The sequence below is a fragment of the Aotus nancymaae genome, unplaced genomic scaffold, assembly GCF_030222135.1.
Source record: "Aotus nancymaae isolate 86718 unplaced genomic scaffold, 86718_ANA_hifiasm-v0.15.2.pri h1tg000155l, whole genome shotgun sequence".
NCBI lineage: Eukaryota > Metazoa > Chordata > Mammalia > Primates > Aotidae > Aotus > Aotus nancymaae.
This window is the reverse complement of record NW_026988570.1, coordinates 6,122,817-6,144,397: the sequence shown is the minus strand read 5'-3', so window position 1 is coordinate 6,144,397 and position 21,581 is coordinate 6,122,817. Positions and strand designations below refer to the sequence as shown.

General features: G+C 36.3%; 1 protein-coding gene across 6 annotated transcripts in view; it reads right to left on the bottom strand.

Annotated features, from left to right (window-relative positions):
* Positions 1–947: 947 nt before the first annotated feature.
* LOC105708948 (E3 SUMO-protein ligase RanBP2) overlaps positions 948–21,581 on the bottom strand; it is a 54,606-nt gene continuing 33,972 nt past the window's right edge. For 2 of the 6 annotated variants that reach the window (XM_012440698.2, XM_012440699.3), the window contains exons 20-30: positions 16,413–21,216; positions 15,471–15,548; positions 12,957–13,127; positions 12,255–12,347; positions 11,805–11,983; positions 9,194–9,422; positions 7,866–7,967; positions 4,156–4,316; positions 3,171–3,444; positions 2,717–3,051; positions 948–2,143 (exon numbers count right to left, since the gene is read on the bottom strand). In XM_012440698.2, coding sequence (XP_012296121.2) covers positions 1,838–2,143; positions 2,717–3,051; positions 3,171–3,444; positions 4,156–4,316; positions 7,866–7,967; positions 9,194–9,422; positions 11,805–11,983; positions 12,255–12,347; positions 12,957–13,127; positions 15,471–15,548; positions 16,413–21,216 — 6,732 coding nt within the window. In that variant the 3' untranslated portion in view covers positions 948–1,837. The remainder of the gene's footprint in view (positions 2,144–2,716; positions 3,052–3,170; positions 3,445–4,155; positions 4,317–7,865; positions 7,968–9,193; positions 9,423–11,804; positions 11,984–12,254; positions 12,348–12,956; positions 13,128–15,470; positions 15,549–16,412; positions 21,217–21,581) is intronic. The other 4 variants (XM_012440702.2, XM_064371644.1, XM_012440700.2 and 1 more) reach the window with 3 other exon arrangements.

Genomic DNA, 21,581 nt, shown 5'->3' with positions numbered 1-21,581 from the left:
ATCATCGTGGGTTTAGACCACACCAGTGATTAAGTAACAGAGAAATCAAAATCCTTTCCTGAAATGTGACACAAAGACTTTCTTAAAAATGCCACAAGCCACTTTTAAGCATCTTCCAACTAATACTGGAAAAGTCAGTTTACATGTCATTTTGTCAAATTTTTGGTCAAAGTTTTAAAGCTTTTTAATTCATAACTTTAATGCTTTAAGGAAAGCATAGAAATTTGCAAAAAGTCTCTTAAAAAGCACTTGCATTTACTTAAGAATTTATTCTAAAATCATGACAAAGGCATCAACTGTCTCAGCTAAAAATTTACAACGCACTTTACATCAGTTTCTATTACGTAGATTTCCAAATAAGCCAATTTGAAACATGTAGTGTAAACATATGTAATCCATGGTTCTTTTCAAGTTCGAACTGATACACAGTTCAATGAATTTGGAGTAGGTTTATTTCGGGTATCTGGCTTTGTGGCTGGGTGGAATGGTGATGGTACACCATCACTCATCACTCGCACAACATCACTCCCCTCATTTGGCTGGTGGTTGAACAGTTATTTACTTTACGATACCCTATTTCCAAATCCCCATATAACAGGGAACAAACCTCACTGTCTTTACTCACTAAATAAAATGAGGTACACTCATGAGGAAGAACACAGATGGGTGGAAGACAGTCAATATTCATAATTGCAATATACAAAATTTTGTGTTCTACCTGGATTCTTTGTAGTTCCATACTGAGTAGGCCAATAAGAACATTCTCTTTTCTTTAGCAATTTGCCTAACATTTGATACAAGCCATTTCCAAATATATTTTCAGTGTATATCAAAGTTGAGAAACTAGGGGCTCTGGAAATCATGCGACAGTTTGAATGTACTGCCTTTGAATTATCTTCCTTTAGACTAGAATGAACCAGAAGCACAATTAATTTTTTGAATATCAATGGCTTTTATGAATTGTCATTTTATTTCTGCTACAAAATTTATCAGAAAAAGGTACTGCAACAATCTTTTATAAAGCAAATCTTAACCAAAGAACATGGTATAGACTTTCTAAAAATATTCATACTTTATCACAATAACTACAAGGAAAAATCAATTTCTATCATCAGAAAGAAGCTGCAGTTTCTGAGGTAGTAGAGACAGATGACAGAAAAGTTTAAAACAAAACTCCTAAAGGAAATAGTCAATTTGTTTAAAACGTAAAAATTAATTGAATACCCATGAAAAGGAACAGGAAGCTACATATTTTAAGGAAGGAAGGTACTCTACTTAAAAAGTTAACTTGTAACCACACAGGAGGTGTAAAGATTCTAGAGAAGAGCACTTCGGTTAACTCTATAGTTCTGTGGCTCCACCCATTCATAAATGAGTCTCTATGCATAATTGAGTACACCAATAGTTAAGATTACCAAATATATTTCAAATCTAAAATTATCCAAGCTGTGGTCCCTTTATTCAAATGTTTAAGTATATCCATGCAGGAAGTCCAAATATCTTAAAAGAAATTTAAATTAAATTGTATATATCATATTCCCTCAATAGTTTGAGAAGGCCTATTGCTTTAAACAAGATTAGTATCATTCCATTTTAATACAAATGTCAGGAGTACATAAACACAAGTACACCTGAAATACACCAGTGTTTAAACCTTTATTTCACACCATGCAAGGTCAATTATAACACGTTAAAAAGTTGACAACAGCTATAAGCTGCAATTTTACATTTGTACATCAGAAACATCCATTTTCAAAAGCTGAACACAATTATCAAATTGTAATAGCTAAGCTTTGACTGCTTATACAGATAAAATTTTCTATGAAAAAAAAAGATTTTATATTTGTCCACATTCTGTGATAGCTATTCTTCGACAAACAGACCCTTGGGGAGAACCAAATGATTCGATCTTTTTCACGGTATCCATGCCATCCTTAACAAACCCGAATACTACATGCCGAAAGTCCAAATGTTCTGCTTTTTTCAGTGTTATAAAAAATTGAGAATTATTGGTATTCTGGCCTCGATTGGCCATGGATAGTAGGCCAGGACCAGTATGTTTCATATCAAAATTTTCATCTTCAAATTTGTCTCCATAAATGGACTGTCCGCCTGTTCCATCATGTTTGGTGATATCGCCTCCCTGAAAAAGAGATTAATAAAAATTTATTTTAAAAAATTTTCAATTAATAGAAATCCTGAATAAAACATTAAAATACACACAGAACTGATCACTACAGGATAAATCCTAAAGCCCAGCTTTCCCGAGTATGCAATTTGAAAACTAAGAAATTCATATTGTTGGAAAGATGATGAGAAATAAAAAGAGTAAGTCTCAAGTACTAAAAGTTTGAATCAGCCTCCACATAGCTGGAACCACAGACACATGCCACCACGACTGGCTAATTTTTTATGTTTTGTCCAGATAAGAATTGCCCAGGCTGGTCTCAAATTCCTGGACTCAAGCAATCTGCCTACCTTGGCCTCCTAAAGTGCTGGGATTACAAGTGTAAGCCATTGCACCTGGCCTAAATTATTTTAGGTTGAAAGTTTTAGGAAGGAGCAGGGAATGGGTAGTGATACCAACTAATGTGTGAAAAACCTAAAGAAATCTTAAAAACTACAGGATGAGGTCAAGGAAAAACACTCAAATTTCCCAAGTTAGTGTGGTACAACCTCTTCTAGACCTCAATTGTGATATGTAGTTAATACTTACTTGGCAAACAAAATCTGGAATTACTCTGTGAAAAATGGAATTCTTGAAACCAAAGCCTTTCTCTCCAGTACACAGTGCTCTGAAGTTCTCAGCAGTCCTAGGAACAATGTTCGAAAATAATTCCATAGTTATCCGTCCTAGAGGTTCACCGTCCGCACAAACATCAAAAAATACCACAGGATTGGTCTCCTTTGGTAATTCTGCAGCCAGTGACACATGTCCTTTCTGGAGTTTCAATAAATTCTGTTGACATTCTTCGAATGTTTTCTTGAAACAATCAGCTACTTCTTTAGTTTTAAATCTCACTGCAAGCTGTTCTATTTTTGCTTCTCCATCTATTAGGCGGGGAAATGGGAAAGAGTGACCTTAGTAAAATAACTGTTACAAGTTGTTTTGTTATAGATTTTAGAAAAGTCCAAAAAATGAAAAGTAGCAATTGAATGTAGAAACTCACCAGCATAATCTGAAGCAGTCCAAACTAAAGCATTATTTGAAACATTTAAGGGTTTTAATTCCATTGTTTTAGTAATAACGTGGTTTGCACACACTTTAAAAACCTGGTCTCTTCTCATTAGGATACGGTAATAATTCTTCATTGTATGCCAAAGAATCTTTATATCTCCAACACCACGCTCCTTCCACTGACTGACATCTCGATCCCATCTATAAAGTTTGGCTCTCTCTTTAAACAAAATTTCTTCATCTTCTTCTCCAGATTTTACTTCTACCTATAATGGTAGATGAAATTCTCTATAAGCTGCTGCTTATAATAAATTCCATGACAAATTCCAAAGATCCAATTTCTTTTTAAGGTATTTTCTTTGCAATGACTAACAGAATTTGTAGTATCATGATAATCGGTTATACATCTTAGGGCTAGGAAGATATCTGATTTGGCTGAGGGAGTAAAGACCTGATTTGTCATTAAATATTTTCTTTCGTATAGTATTCGTTCTCCTTTTGGAAATTAAATGCTTTTCTTTATAGGACAGAGAGGTTTCAAAAGTGTTTGCTATTGAAGAGAAGTATTAGCTACTGACTGAGGTTAAAAAAATGACAAAATAGTTTTCCTAGAGCAATGTTCTTGTCCAAAAAACATACAAGTTAATATTTATTAAAAGGACTTTGGCAAATACGAGTTTACTTTTTCCACAGAATCATGTTATAAAAACAAACATGATATTCTAGCACCATATGAAAAAATTATTTCCTCCCAACAATTACATATAGAATTTACAAAGCAATATTTATGTAAAAACGTCAGAAAGAGAATTTATACTTAACAGCTAGATGTCTAATAAATAGAGCTTCTGTTTCAAATTGTAAACATTCTTAAAGATATGCAAACAATTATATCCTGACAGATCAAGCCAGGGTAAGTTTTAAACTTAAAAATGAAAAATAAGTTATTAGTAACAGTTTAATTCCTTAACATTTACCTCTGGTAGTGACACTATTGGTTCAAAATGAATATCTTCATTATGAACTACTTCTTCATCACTACCATCTTCATCTTCACCAACTTTACCAGTTGACTGGGTTCCAACTGATTGTGTTCCAAACACAGCTGCTCCAGTATTTGCCCATTGGAAATTTTTATCTGATGAATAAATTCAGATATTTAAACATTGCTATCTATTTTTTACATTTTTCATCCCCCTCTTATTTTATCAATGCATCTAATTCCCGATGATGTAATATATGTCAATTTTAAATGTTTAAAATAAGATTATTCTAGTAGATTCCTCATGCCTGTAATCCCAGCACTTTAGGAGGCCGAGGCAGGTGGATCACCTGAGGTCAGGAGTTCAAGACCAGCCTGGCCAACATGGTGAAAACCCGTCTCAACTAATAATACAAAAATTAGGCCAGGTATGGTGGCTCTTGCCTGTAATCCCAGCACTTTAAGAGGCCAAGGTGTGTGGATCACCTGAGATTAGAAGTCCGAGACCTGCCTGGCTAACACGGTGAAACTTCATCTCTACTAAAAAAAAAAAAAAAAAAATACAAAAAGCCAGCCGTGGTGATGTGCGCCTGTGGTCCCAGTTACTTGGGAGGCTGAGGCAAAAGAATCACTTAAACCCACAAGGTATAGGTTGCAGTGAGTCAAGATGGCGCCACTGCACTCCAGCCTGGGAAACGGAGCGAGACACTGTCTTTAAAAAAAAAAAGTATTCTAGTAAATTCAACTCATACCATTAGTACAGAGTACATTTGGTATGATATATGCTTAGAGATACAAAGATAAGACTGTCGCCTTGGATAAATTTCGTAATACTAACCTACACAAGAACTTCCAGTAAAGAAGTAGGTTCTTTACCTACTTCTAAAATTTCAAGTACCCACCTTAAAATTTGTTAAGCTTAGTTCAGCAGGCCAAACCTGCTACTTCCCAACTAGCCAAAATAGCCTAAACATTTTTATAATTTCTGCATCTCCACTTCTTCCTTAAGAAGCTAGTGTTGGAATGTAGATTTCCTGGCCCAGCTGGTAAATAGCACCCTTGGGAGAAACTCACTGACTTTTACTGCCCCAGGAGATGTCAGAAATGTTGGGGGAACAATGATGGTATCTCTCTCTTGCATCCTGCAAAAAGGTGAAAACTAGAAACTTCTCCATCCCACACCTCAATTTAGATGACCAAGTCCCCACTATCTTAGAAGAAAGAAACATCTCTCTTAACTTTTCATCACTTGCTGAATCACTGTCATAAAGAACCCTACAGCTTCTGTTAAAAACTTGTAAGAAAGAGAAAATGTCACAGGGTATTATTAACTTGAACCAACTCTCTTTAAGACAGATTTAATGAAGGGGAAAAAAACGTTTTTATCCTTGAGCTATAGAAAGGAAAAAAAAAAAAAGGAAAGAGACAGAGAGAGAGCCAGGCATAGTGGCTCATGCCTGTAATCCCAGCAATTTAGGAGGCCGAGGCAGGCTGATTACTTGAGGTCAGGGGCTCGAGACCAGCCTGGCCAACATAGCAAAACCCCATCTCTACTAAAAATACAAAAAGAATTAGCCAGGTGTCAAGGCGCACACCTGTAATCCTAGCTACCCCAGAGGCTAAGGCCGGAGAATCACTTGAACCCAGGAAGCAGAGGTTGTGGTAAGCTGAGATCAGCACCACTGCACACCAGCCTGGGCAACAGAGTGATCTCAAAAAAAAAAAAAAAAAAAAGAGAGAGAGACAAAGAGAGAAGACAATAATTCTTAAGGACATAAAAGAAGTATATTGCAAAGCATGATCTGAGAACAAGAACCACAGGTTGCATGGGGACTTCCTGAGAATAGTAACCACTGATCTGGATGAGATACCAACTTGGGGGCTCAAAAATAACTGTTCAGGGCCAGGTGCAGTGGCTCATGCCTACAATTCCAGCACTTTGCGGGGCCAAGCTGGGAGGACTGCTTGAGCCCAGGAATTTGATATCAACCTGGGCAACACAGACACCTGTCTCTACAAAAAAATGTAAAAATTAGCCAGGAATGGTGGTACATGCCTGTGGTCCCAGCTACTTGGGAGGCTGAGGTAGAAGGACTGCTTGAGAGCCCAGGAGGTCAAGGCAGCAGTGAGCTATATTCATGCCAATGCACTCCAGGCTGGGAAACAGAGTGATACCCTATCTCAAAAACAAAAACCAAAACAAAATTTTTCACCAACTTTTTTGCTAAAAGCAAAAATTTAACTAAAAAATAACCCCAAGGGACATGTGGCAGAAGAATTCAAAATTCCTTTAAAATAGTGGTTATCTACTCTGAGAACACATTAGAATCACTCATTTGTAAAAATATTTGCAATATATCAGTATCTGGGTCTCGAGGGTCATAACTGGGTCTACAGTTATATTACTGCAACTAAATAATTAATTCAGCAAGCTTTGAGGCATTAGATAAAATAAGACTGAAACTCTAAACTATCTGGAAATTTATAAAAGTATAAAGATTCCCTATGAAAACCTATGGGATACAAACAAACTGACCGCAGTAGTTTCAAATGCTATTTTTAACAAGCACAATCTAATTAAATAAGGTAAGCATTCAATACACAAGAGCTTGGTGAATAATCTCACTAAAAATGATAAGTGGTAGTGAGAAGTGAATGTCAATGCATAAGGCTTCTTTAGGCATGGTTTCCTCTTGATACATGAGTGTTGTCTACTTTACACTTCACTATACAATACCGACATACTTCAAAAAAAGATAATACTGAGTAACAAGGAGCCTATCTATTTTTATTTGGCATTTTTTTTGTGTAAGTGTATCTACTACATTGCTTACTTGCTGACACATTACCCTTTGATTTCAAGCTATTTAATAAATTAAAACAAAAATAAATGACACCAGTGAAGCCAAGAATTCCAACACCATATCTGAAGGTAATTTCTAAAAGTTTTATGTGTTTCTACAGGTGGCAGGAGCTGTGAACAAAGTGCAAATATGTAGGCGGAAAGAACAGAATTCTGAACTTCATTAATCATTCAAGCATATATCCTCAATAAAATTTATTCCATAAATCAAACACCTTGTACAACAACTATTTAAGTGGTGCTATAAACAGCAATGTGAAAGACATTACAAGAATAAGAAAATATAATGAACAAAAATATAATGAATGATAAACCTGAAACAATCAGGGAAATGGATGCTTTTCTAGAAATGTTACCAAAATGTATTTAAAACAGAAGTCCACTTAAGAAGATGAGCAAGCATATCAATTATAAACTTACCACAATAAATTAGCACAACCCTAACACTAAAATCCAAAGACAGTGCAAAAAATAAAACTACAAAATCATATCCTTAAAAACTATAAACTCACAAATCCTGAAATATTAACAAATCAAATATGAAAGTATAGTTAAAAGAATAATGTTATAAAAGAGTCATTCCGAAGCTGTTAAATGGTTCTGCATTTCAGAATGGAGAGGACTATTACATGACTTAGATAAAATTAAGAGAAAATTCTTATGATTATTTTGATAAATGCCAAAAAATAATAAAATGTAGAAGTCCTTCATTATTAAAATACTAAATGAACTGGAGGGTAAGGGAAGAAACTTCTTAGTTACATACTGCAACAAAAAACTAGTTTTTCAGTTGTGCTTGATTCTGTAACAATGTTATTAAAAATCTCTCCTCTTGATCTTACCTTTAGAACCAAAAGCAAAATCTCCAGAATTACTGGAAGCCAAGTCTGCAAATGAGAGTCCTGTGCTACTTCCAAATCCAAATGAAACTATTTTTCTTTCCCCTGGCAAAAGAAAAAGAACAATTTACTATTTCATTTGTACTGAATATCAAAGCTTTACCCAGGACCTAGAAAGAATATTAGAACCCTCTATACTCTAGGATGAGGGGAGTTATTTAAATTCTGGCAAGTTACAAAATATATCCAATTCTGAGCTTCTTCAGTATTACTAATCTTACTGGTGCTATTCACAAAGAATACTATGATACTACACCAAATGTATGCCAAAAATTATTTTTTATAAATAAGACGTAGAGCTATCTATACTAAGCCAGATTATATTAAACTAGTTTTTGCTCTGTGGAACCTACTATACTCTAAAACAAGCATTGACTCAAAGGTAGGGTTTTAGGAAACATCTGCATAAAAGCCTTTTGTGTTCTGTGGTATAAATAAGCTCATAAAAACCAAATGTCTCATTTCCACTTGATCATAAGGACTTTTGGAGTCTTAATTCTGCTAATGTGTAGCTACATGATCTCTGAAAGCTCCATGCCTTATTTTCCTCATCTGACAATGTATTAGGTTTTAGGTATGAAGTCATCTTCCTCTTTTAGCATATTAAGACACTCAAGTACCTATAAATTTAATATTTGTGACACTGAAGGCTACTTTTTTTTAAAAAAAAAAAAAAAGGTAATGTAGATAATGTACACAATGTACACAAAGCAATACACCTTAAACTTCCCACTTCCATCTGCAAAACTGAAATGAAAAAGGAGAAAGCAATAGCAAATATGTTGCTGTAACTGAGTAATTAATTTAGCAAGCTTTTAAACTGTTAGAGAAAATAAGAAACATTTAAGTAGTACCATAAAACTTTTTAAAATACCTAGTATAATATTTCTATAATTTCTTCGTAATTAAAACACTTTAAATGTGCTTGAGTGATAATATAATTCAAACAATATTCAAATGAAAACACTACCACAAAGGAAATTACACGTAAGCATACTATTGTCGTTTAAACTCAGGAACATAGGTCAGAGTCATAATCCTTTGTATTCCCTAATAACCATAACTCTAATGACAAAACACATTTATCATCTTTGTCGACAAGACAGCACAATTTTTCTGATTATTATTACTACTAATAAGATGTCCCTTTATACACATCAAAAATTTTTTTAAAGGGAGTTTTCAGGATCTGCCTTTAAAAGTCTATCTTCTCAAATATAAATATAAGGTGTCCCTTATGTAATGTATGATAAACATATATCAAGTTTTACCTTGGCTTGTAGAATCTGTATCAATTTCCTTTCTAGTTGACAAATCTACAGGTTTGTCCATAGTTTCAGAGCGAGTAGGTGGTGAACTAATGGATTTGGTAATAGAATCAGGTTCTTCAGATTTACAGAAAGAAGGTACCGTCACGTCAGTCCCACCTATATATACACTGTCAGTTGTGCTAGTTATTTCTTCGGTCTGAGATTTCTGCAAAGAGGAAGTCACAAAATACTATGCGATTTAAATACTGATTTACAAAAATGATTATATAATCTATTTCAAAAGGAACTGAGAACTTGGACTTCTGGAGAAGACAGAATAAACACACTTCACCCTATCTCTCCTCAAAACCTACAACTAGATGCCTAGACTGAAACATAAACAGCAACTCTAAGAAGCCTTGGAAAGGCAGATAAAAGAAGGAAGAATAAGGATCTTGAGACCAGAGAAAGAATCCGGTGTTAAGATCCACATGGAGTTTTTCTGCCAATCCTATAACCCAGCCTGGGTGCTAGAGCAGCCGAAAAAACTGGAACTGCCAATGGCAAAATGTCAACACAAAAAGAGGCTCTACTTTCTTCTCAAGTGCACGTGAAACATTCACCAAGACAGATCTCACAAAATTTGTAAGAACTGAACCATAAAGGAATTAAACTAGAAATCAATAACAGAATGATATACAAAAGGAAAATCACCAAATATATGGAAATGGTATAGTAGCATCTAATGCACAGATTAAAAAGTATGTCTCAAGGAAAATAAGAAAATATTTCGAACTTCGTAAGAGAGAAAATACCACATATTAAACTTGTCAGTTGCAGCTAGAAAGTGCTTAGAAGAAAACTTATAGTATTGAATAGTTATACTAGAAATAAAGAATGATCTTAAATTCGTAATTTAAGTTTGTTTTAAATTAAGAATCTATGCTGGGCACAGTGGCTCATGCCTATAATTCCAGTACTTTGGGAGGCCAAGGCAGGAGGATCACTTGAGGTCAGGAATTCAAGACCAGCCTGAGCAACGCAGTGGAACCCTGTCTCTACTGAAAATATAAAAATCAGCCAGGCATGGTAGGGCGCGCCTGTAATCCCAGCTACTTGGGTGGCTGAGACACAAGAGTCGCTTGAACCTAGGAGGCGCAGTTTGCAGTGAGCTGAGATCATGCCACTGCACTCCAGCCTGGGAGACAGAGCAAGATTCTGTCTCAAAAGAAAACGAAAAAAGAGCAAAATAAACCCAAGGCAAAAAATAATAAAGAAGAGAAATCAATAGTATTTTTAAAACCTAAGAAAACTCCAGACACGGTTTCATTGGTGAAAAGTGCTCAAACATTTAAATGAAAAATGGCACCAATTCAACACACCCTCTTCCAGAAAACAGCAATACAGAAAACACGTCTCAATTCATTTTATGATAATAGCATTATCATTTTTTAAAGAGGTTATGTTGTTGTCTAGGCTGGAGAGCAGTGGCTATACACAGGCACAATCATAGTGCAGCCTGGAACTCCTAGACTCTGGAGCAATTCTCCTATTCAGCCTCCCAAATAGCTGGGACTGCCCATACACATCACTGAGACCAACCAGCATTACTCTTACACAGAAACCAAAGACAGTATCAGACAACTACCAGTATCCTGATAAATACAAATCTAAAAATTTATAATAAGATTTATACAAATTGAATGCAACCATTTATCAAAATTATACTATGACAAAGTGAAGTTTACCCTGGAATGCAAAGTTAGTTTTCTGAACATTTGAAAATGCAATGTCATTCACAGATTTAATAAAAAGAATCACATGACCGCATCAATAATTAAAAAGTTTTGGCAAAATTTAACATCCATTTAAGGTACAAACGTTAGGTGATGATGTGTCAGTGTAGATTCATCAACTGTAACAAATGTATAATCTTTTCTTTCCGTAGAAATTTTAGAATTCACTTGTGTATATCCATAAAGAATTCCTGGAGGGGTTTTGGTTGGTATGGTGTTAAATCTATAGGTCAATTTTGGAAAATTGATATTCTAATTATTTTGAGTGTTCCAATCCAAGAACAGTATGCCTTTCCATTTATTGGATTTTTTCTATCTCATCAGTGTTTTGTGGCTTTTGGCACATAGCTCCTGTGTAGAACAAAATTAAAATTCCTTCCTTCCTGGCCATAGCTGATTGGTCTAGACCCCTAAACCCATTTAGTAGCCACAACCTATTATTACTATTTGGTAAGAACATTCTAGGTTGGGCCCGGTGGCTCACACCTGTAATCCCAACACTCTGGGAGGCCGAGGAGGGTGGATCACCTGAGGTCCGGAGTTCAAGACCAGCCTGGACAACATGGTGAAACCGTCTCTACTGAAAATACAAAATTTAGCCAGGTGTGGTGGCAGGCGCCTGTAATCCCAACTACTCAGGAGGCCAAGGCAGGAGATGTGCTTGTATCTGGGAGATGGAGCTTGCAGTAAGCCAAGAGTACACCACTGTGCTCCTGCCTGGGCAACAAGAGCAACTTCTGTCTCAAAAATAAATAAATGAATAAGAATATTCGAAAGTTTACTGCACCAACAAAGGCAATGGAACTAAAAGAAAATTTTATTAGACATGTTCTTACTTGAGCATCCTGAACTTTTTGAAGCTCTGACTGAAAGCCTTCCCCATTTCCATTGTCTTCATCAGTATCACTACAGACTCCACAAAAAAATGTAGATGGAAGTTTTAACGTATCTGCTTTTGCTTCCTCTTCAACTGTTGGTTTCTTTTCCCAAACAATAATACATTCTTTTTCATTATCTGAAAAATAAGTACAACACAAGCAAATGAAATTAAATGAAGCCCAACTTCTCTACAACAATGGTAGTCATCAATGTAATCTACAGACCCAGGTAACAAGACCTGTACGTGCTAATGAAGAACAAGGACCACCGAGAAAACAGTATTTTTCACCTAATGTTAAGTATTTTAAATCACCATGGGCATAGTAAAATTGATAATTAATATCAGACTGCGTTATTCCTTCTAAATAGAAGACAAACATTATAAACGTCCTTTAAACTTAACATACCTGCTGTATTTTCTTCCAATGGTCTACGTTTTTCTGAGCCATCCAAATACAGTTTTCTATTAAGTTTCTTGACAGCTGTTTCGAAATCTTCATCTTAAAATACAATTGATTAAAACAATTTCTAGTTAATTTTGGGGGGTTTTCCTAGTTTAGGGACTATCTCCAACTTCACCCTCTCTCTCACTCTCATTTGAATTGCAGCCAATTTTATATCCTTAATAGTTCTCTTACTGCTAGAGCTTTAGGCTCAGTCTCTCATCTGTTTAAACTGCTCTACTATCATTTTAGCTCATCTTCCAATCTCCTTGTCCCTAAACCCATCTTGTACACCACTGTCCAGCTGATTCTATTGAGACTTTAACTGCCCAGCTGAAAAACTGTTATGGCATACAAAGTTTTCCATTATAACCTTATCTGCCTTATCTCTCTCTTCTGTATCTTGAGGACTACAAAAAAATTATGATTATTTTAAATCCCCTCAAAACACATGCCTGGCACATTAGCCATTCAAAAAATGCTTGCTTAATGATTACAGTCCTTTTGATCATTATATCCATTGACTATTTACACATACACTTAGGGTAAATACCTATAAGGGTATTAGTGATAAGTTCTAAGAGGCAGGCTTAAAATAATTAAACTATACTCCCAATTTTACTAAGATTAGTGGGAACAGAGTGTTTTTGAAATAACAAGTTTTACCATCCTCCTCTTCTTCACTAACATAATCTGGTCTATTCTTGTAGCAGAAGAAAGTTGGAGGAAGTTTAAGCTTGGTTGCAAGGGCTTTCTGCTCAGCAGTTGGAGTTAGTTCATATACAATGAGAACATCATCATCTGAGGGAGTATCTTCAGGTTTTTTCTTCTCTTTTACTGTAACACCATCCAAAAAAATTGACAAAGATAAGGTATTCAGAATTGACATTAATACTCTAACTTAAAATAACCATGGAACTTATCCATAGGTTAAAATATCAGACAGATAAAAATACATATACTTTGATGCAGACAGAGATGTACCATAACCATTAGCATCCTGATTGAGTGTTCTACCAAAAACCCTTAGTAAACACAGAATCTATTTAAAATCAAAGAAAACAAACAAACAAAAAAATCCTGTTTACTTAATAGTCACTGAAAGAGTTACTACTAATTTCTAGAATTTAAAAAGCTATTTTTTAAAGTGTTGCCTAACTATACTTAGCATACAATAATTTACCAAAATATCCATGCATATGCAGCAACTGAAAAAAAACCTTAAAACATAAGCAAGTATTAGTAGACATATGAAACTAATCCAAAGCCAACTGTGATTAGTTCCTGTAAGGAAAGTTAACAATTGCCAAGAATGGAAGGGGACTAGAGTTGCATCTAGTTTGCCTACATCCAAGCATGGAAATTAAATAAAAACTGTTACTCTATGGGTAACTAACACTATAAAATCTAAGACCATTCATATGGCTGAAAACAACCCATCCCCAGCCACCATCAATGCAAAGGGCAAAAAAATTGAAAAAACTTCTATATGCAACCTGTTCTGATCTATTAATGTAAAGAAGAATTTCTGGCTAAAGGAATTTAATAAAGTAAGCTGGTTATGAAGCATCCCATGTATACCAACTGGTGACAGGGTAACATTCTGAGAGCTATGCTGTTCAATATGGTAGCCTAGTCATATTCTATTAAAACCTCACAAAGTGGCTAGCCCAAATCAAGACGTGCTAACTAACAGTAAGTGTAAACACACACACCAGCTGTTGAAGACTTGGTGAAAAACAATAATGTAAAATATCTTATTAATTTGTATATTAATTAGAAGTTAAAATGATATTCTGGACATAAGGAGTTAAATCAAATATATTAATAAAATTACTTTCATCTGTTTCCCTTTTTAACTGTTTCTTTTTAGTATGGCTACCAGAAAAAAAATTTTTTTTTTAAGAGATGCAGTTTTGCTCTGTCACCCAGAGCTAGACTGCAGTGATGTGATCATAATTCACTGAAGCCTGGAACTTGTGGGCTCAAATGATCCCTCTGCCTCAGCCTCCCAACTATCTGGGACTATAGGCACAAGCCACTGCACCTGAATGAAAATTTTAAAATATATACACAGGTTATATTTTATTTCTCTTGGATGACACTGCTCTGGAAAACCACTGCCCTTCCTTTTACAATGTTAAATTTGTCTTTCTCCTTCATTATGAACAAAAACAGTATCATTTCCTAGCTAGGAGAAATAAAAGTACACCATAAGATACAGATTCTTGTTCCACTTCTGCTCTTACTCAGTCAAGACACCTTGGGTAAATCAGAGAACCTCTCTTGCCCTCAGTTTATTCATGTCTGAAGTCTTCATTTCTAAGGTCCCTTGGGACAATGACATTATCAGATTCAAAACAGAATAACATTATTTGTCCTACAGTAGTGTATAGGCACATTCGCTTTTAGGTCAGGGATTCTTAACCTAGAGCTCACAGAAACTGTATGCAAGTATACATCCACTTTTAAGTTCACACTTTTCACATTTCTCAAAGACTGTATCTTTAAAAATAAAAGATTAAGAGCTGCCTTAGCTAGTAATAAAACTGGTATACTTAAAAAAAAAATCAGAGACTGTTACTTAATCATTGTACTTGTTTGACATGGCTGAGATGTGTTACTGGTCACTAATGGTAAGGTCTTACTTCCCTAACCTTGTTCTTGAAGGCCTTCAACAGATCCTACTTCTTGTTCTACTCTAGTAGCAACACTTCTAAAAATGATCTGTGCAACACATATAATACACAAGCTGTAGAATGGTGGCTGTCAAAAATGAGGTCCATTTTCAAATACAACATTAACCATGCACAAAAGAACAGCCCTACAGGGACACTCTTCCATGTTGTATACATGCCATTGCCACTACATTTGACTACTGGCAGACATTAGTGGCTAAAGATAAACGTTAGATAAAACATAGGTCTTCATTGAGCTGACTTGAAATAACAAGAGCAATGAAATACAAATGAGCATCTGAGAACATTTAAAAAACCAACCAACATTAAAGGGTGTCATGCCACCAGTCAAAAGGTACTTTGCTTAAAGTGGCATTCTCTAACATGCATGCTGTAGTGTTAAGTACTTAATTTCACATAGCCACAGTTATTAATACTTTGCTAAGGGCTACCAGCTTCTAAAAACTGCTGTTATCTCATATTGAGAATGCTAGTTCTATACCTTTGCTCTCAGGCTGTGAGAGAGGGGTGCTAGTCCAAAAGGCCATGGGATTAGATTTAAAAAGGCTAAAATTAAATCCTAGAAAATAAAGAATATTTCATTTTTTTTAACATTTTGGGAAACAAAATGAATATGCTTTTAAAACACAAAAAGCCAGAGTCCCTCAATTTACATCACCAATCTGTTTGTCTTACATGTTCATTTATCCCTGTAGTTTCATTCTTTGCTCAGTTAGTAAACGAGCAAGACTAACATACAACATATAAAATGAGAACATCTCAATACCATGTTCTTTGTTTTTTGGAGACAAAGTCTCGCTCTGTCACCCAGCCAGGCTGGAATGCAGTAGCATGATCTCAGCTCACTGCTACCTCCATCTCCTGTGCTCAAGCAATCCTTCTGCCTCAGCCTCCTAAATAGCTGCAATTATAGGTATGTACCACCTCGCCTGGCTAATTTTTATGTTTTCAGTAGAAACAGGGTTTCACCATGTTGGCCAGGCTGGTCTCGAACTCCTAAGCTCAAGTGATCTACCCACCTTGGCCTCCCAAAGTGCTGGGATCATAGGCGTGAGACACCATGCCTGGCCTCAATATCATGTTTTCCAGTGACAAAACAAACGGAACGAATGAAAATGAACACTTTTGAAAAAAGACTCATGTTAATGCACGATTCAAGCACGAGTCCATATACCATACTGAGTTATTTTGCTCTGCCCTAGCATGATAGAAGTACCTTCCAGTTAGTGAAATTTCTTAAATTAAGTTCTGTTGCTCTTTGAACACTCACAGTGAACTTATTAAGGGAGAAAAAAAAATTGCTCAAATATTTTTGGAGTGTTCACAAAGCACCACTTACATCCCAACATTAGTACCCTACAGAGTCTGCATCAAACTAAACGTTAAAACAAAGAAAAACTGTACTTAACAACAAAGTACTTACCCTTTTCTGGTGTTTTAAATGTGTAATTAATTGAAGATTCTTCCGTTGGAAAGGAAGCAAAGAGATTTTTGACTTTGCTATCTGAAGACTGTCTGATATCAGAGTTCTTTGACAATTCACATTTGTTAGGTTGTCCTTTTCTTTCAGATCCACTCTGGGCTACTGAATTATTTTCGATATTGTTACTTTTCAAAGGTACATTAAAACTAAATCCAAACAAAGACCCAGTGGCTGAACTGTTGCCAAATGCAAATGGTTTTGATTTTTCACTACTAAAAATGCTTTTAACAGACTCTGAACCAAATACAAACTTTGGAGGAGAAACCACTGCTTTTGTTGTCGTTTCTGATGTGCTAGACACTTCAACTTCTGAAGCTGCATCTGCTACATCGTCACCCTGAATTACATCCGTCCTCTCTCTTGTGGTTTCTTCTAATACAGCTACAGCAATTTTGCCACATGGTGACCCTCTGGGAGTGCTTGACCGAGAAACATGAGGTGTTATTAAAGAATCTTTTTCTTGGGCTGTTTTTGCTTCATCAAAAATTTTCTTAAATGAGTCTGCAACATCCTGTAGTTTAAAACGGACAGCTAAATGCTCTACTTTTCTTTCTCCATCTGCAAAATCACATGCAGTCCACACCCATACTCTTTCTGTCCCTTTCATATTTTGCAAGGTCATGTCTGGAGTTATTCTGTGATTGGCACAAAGTTTTAATACCTGGTCCCTTCTCATTACTATACGAACTTGCTTATTATCATAATTCTGTAAAATCTTTATATCACCGATGCCCCTTTCTTTCCATTGACCAACATCTTTATCATATCTGTAGAGTTTTGCCCTGTGACTAAAAACAACTTGTTCATTTTCCTCACCACTGGATACTTCAACTAGATCAGGTAAAGGAACAACAGGTTCAAAGTACTGTCCATCTCTCTCTTCTTCTTGAGTAACATCAGATTCTTCATCAGTGCCAACTGAAGTCCCACTCTGATTCAACTTGGCAGGAGACTTAGATGGACTCAAAGCAGATTTAAAACTGAAGTTAAATCCTGTTGCTGACTCACCAAAGCGGAAGAGATTTTTTCTCACGGGGCTCCTGGCCAATGGGGAAGCATGTACTGAGCTACTACTAACACTATCATCCAAAGCATCTTCCCTTAAATCATAGTTATCCCATTCTAATGTGGGCCCAGTGTTTTCAAGATTGGGTTTTATTGTTGTGTCTGACGTACTGGTTGCACCTGTACCTAAACTCGTATTCTCTTCCTCAGTGACTTTTGTTTGATCATTTGTCAAAACTGTTTTGAAATCTTTCAGTCCACTCTTCATTTCTTCAGCTCTCTGTATTAACTTGGCAGCTCTGCCAGTATCTACTAGTTTATGGGGAGTTTGAAGTGGTATGTCTAATAGAAGCCGCTGGCATTCCTCAAATTTCTGCTTGAATTCTTCAGCCAGCTCTGGTGTTTTAAATTTTGCTGCCAACTGCTCCAGTTTGGCATCACCATCAGAGAAATCACTGGCTAACCACATCCATGCTCTATCTGATCCAGAGAGAGGCTTCAGGTTCATCGTAGTTGTTATCCAATGATTAGCACACACTTTTAATACTTGCTCTCTTCGCATTAGCATTCTTAGTTTGCCATTGACTTCATTTTTGAGAATTTTTAAATTCCCCAAGCCCCTTTCTTTCCACTGACTTATCTCAGCATCAAATCTAAATAGTTTTACCCGCTGTGAATACAGAACTTTTTCATCTTCTTCTCCTGTTACAAGTTCTACTTTTTCAGGCATTTGAACTACTGGTTCAAAATGGATGTCATCACTATCTTCAGTCTTATAGGCATCATCATCTTTCTCAAAGTCACCTGAAGTATTTGCTTTATCAGACATTTTACCACACTGTGATGAGAATAATTTTTCTCCAGCAACTGAAAATCCCTTGAAATTGGAGTCTTTTTTGCCAAACTGAAATCCTTCTCCTGAAGTTGATTTTGCAGGATCTGCAAATGTAAAAGTACTACTTGTTTGGCCAAAAATCACACTACTACCATTCTTCTGGCTACTAATATCCTGAGCTTGGCAGCCACTATCATTTTCAAAAGGCTTTTCACTTTTGTTTTCTTGATATTCTGATTCCGGAATGACAAATTTAAAGTCAGCAGCAGACATAGGGATGGAAAATCCTTCTTTGGTTGACTTAACTTCTGTATTAGAAGAAGCCTGACTCATAAATGAAGGTGAATTTTCTTGATTCACATGCCCAAATTTGAATCCTTGCTCCGTATTGCCAAATTTAAAACCTTTTTCTGAGAAATTATTTTTAAATCCTATTCCCACCTGACTTCCAGAAGAGTCATGCAACTTTATTTCTGAGCCCAATGTGAAAGCAGAAGGAGCTTCTGCAATAGGTTTATGAGTTGATTTAGAAGCATCACAAGCCACACATTTTAAGGAAGAATTCTCATTTTGTACGTGGCAAACGCTACAATCCCACTGTCCTTCCTTCATAGTGAACATGCCCTCAAATCCACTCGTTGGAGCCTTGCTTGTCTCCAAAGAGGCAGGTGTTGGAGTTGCACAAGTAGGTTGATTTTGTTTACTTGGATTCTGACAAGCAATACATTCAGTAGCACTGGCTTCATTTCTTACTGAGCACACACGGCAATCCCACTGTCCTTCCTTCTTAGAGAACATTCCCTCAAATCCATTCTTTGGAGCCTTGCTTGTCTCTGAAGTACCAAGCTCAAAAGAGGCAGGAGCTGGAATAGAAGTAGATGGACTTGGTTTACCTGGATTCTGACAAGCAACACATCTTGTAGCATTTGCTTCATTTCGCACCAAGCACGAACCGCAATCCCACTGTCCTTCCTTCTTAGTAAACATGTCCTCAAACCGACTCTTTAGAGTTTTACTTGTCTCTGAAGTACTAAATTTAAAAGAGGCAGGTGTTGAAATAGAAGTGGCAGGTAGATTCTGTTTTCTTGGATTCTGACAAGCAGCACATTTTGTAGAGCTCCCCTCATTTTGTACCAAACATACACTGCAATTCCATTGTCCTTCCTTTGTAGAAAAAACGGATCTGAAATCACTGTTAACAGGCTTAGGAAGCTCTACCTGGCCAAATTTAAAGGAAGTTTGATGAACAAATGAAGATCCACTTTTGTTAGCAGATTTTGTATTCTGACATGCAATGCACCTGGATACAGTGGGTTCATTTCTTACTAAACAAATACTACAATCCCAGTGACCTTCTTTCTTTGGAGTCATCAATGCAAATCGATCTTGAACATTGTCTGGGCTGGTTTTAGGCGTAAAAACAGTTTCACCTAATGGTGGGCCAAGGAGCTCTTTATTGCTTGGGTTTAGATTTTGGCATGATACACATTTCTTAGCAGTTGCAGCATTCTTTAATGAGCAGCTGTTACAATGCCACCAAGACCCTTCTTTCTTTGCAACTTGAAATTCAAAATTCACGTTTCCAGCATCAGATTTGCAAATATCCTTATTATCATGACTTGTGGGTTCTTTTACAATTCTGATAGCCTGATTTGGTGCTGTGGCTACATTTGTTCCGGAGGCTTTCAAAATGCTTTGGGCTTCTTCAAACTTGCACTTAAAAAGTGCTGCTTCCTCAGGAGTTTTGAACCTAATAGCAAGTTGTTCTGGTTTTGGCAACTCATCTGCATAATCAAGGGCATGCCATACAAAAGATCTGTCTGATGCAGCATTTGGTGTCAATTTCACATCTGGACTAATGTAATGGTTTGCACAGATTTTCAATACTTGCTCTCGTCTCATCAGAAGGCGAATTTTACCAGATGTTTTATGCCTCAGTATTTTCACATTGCCAATCCCACGTTCCTTCCATTCTTTGGATTCTCCATCAAAACGGAACAATTTCGCACGGTTGCAAAAGAATTCTTCTTCATCTTCCTCACCAGTTTTTACTTCTATCTTATCAGGAAGAGGTACTACAGGCTCAAAGTGAGGACCGTCATCATCATCATCCCCATGGGCACTTCCTCCATCTGTCTCATGATTCTTGTTTGCTATCTCTGCAGTGGGTGTTCCAAATACTGATTTCCCTGGACCATGGAAAGTAAACATATCATCACTTCGCCGAAAAACAGAATTATTTTGCTGATTTGGCCCCATGTTTTCTGTAAATGAAATTCCAGACTTATTTTTGCTACCAAAATTGAATGTATTTCGAGGTCCAGTGGTTTGACCACCAGGAATTGGTTTGGGTCCACTAAAGCCATCTCCTTGCAAAGGTTTATCTGAAGTCAGGAGACCCAAAAGGCTTTCACTGTTACTATAAGCTGCAGGAGGAGGCTGTGTCACAACCTGTGGTGAGGAAAACGTGAAGTCACCATCATTTGATTTGAAATTTGAGTTAAATTTAAAAGGAGTTGGCTGTGTTGTATGTGCCGGTGTTGTCAAAGATGGCCTTATTCCTTCACCCGGCATGGGCTGAGCAAAATTAGTTTTCCCAAATTCTGTAACCTTAGATTCTGCAGATCTTGAAGCATGAGCTGCAATTGGAGGTTTTGTGAAATATCCTGGTTCTGGCAAAGGTGGATTTGTGCTTGTCTGTTGAACGTTGTAATTAAAGTAATCATCACTCCTGGGCGATAGAATTCCTGTTGCAGGAGACTCAAAACGCAATGCAGGAGGACCGTACATCTCCTGAGAGAACATACAAGCAGATGAGTTTTGCACTGGTGGTGTGTGCATCTGTTGCGAATAGGCATAAATATGCTGTTGAGGTGGAAGCCTATTCATGCCATAGACTGGACCCTAAAAGACAGAAAGTTAAAACATTTTGTAGATGGTCTATAAAACTACAGATAACCAAATATGAACCAATTTTCGCAAACTTCAAACATGAATATTAAGTAAAGAAGATATCATTAGGGTATGTAGTATATCATTAACCCATTTATGGCAGAGGTTGCAAATTTTTTGTGTGAAAAATTAGACCTTGGCAATGACCTTGAGCAGTAGATATAAATAACCCCTACAAGCTTAGCATTCCCATAATGGAACACTGGGTATACATGGGCTAAGAGAAAGCCACATTACTACAAAGATACTTGCATATATACTTGGCGTATACCAAAAATTACAGTATCTTAAAATCTACAACTAAAGTCACAAAATAA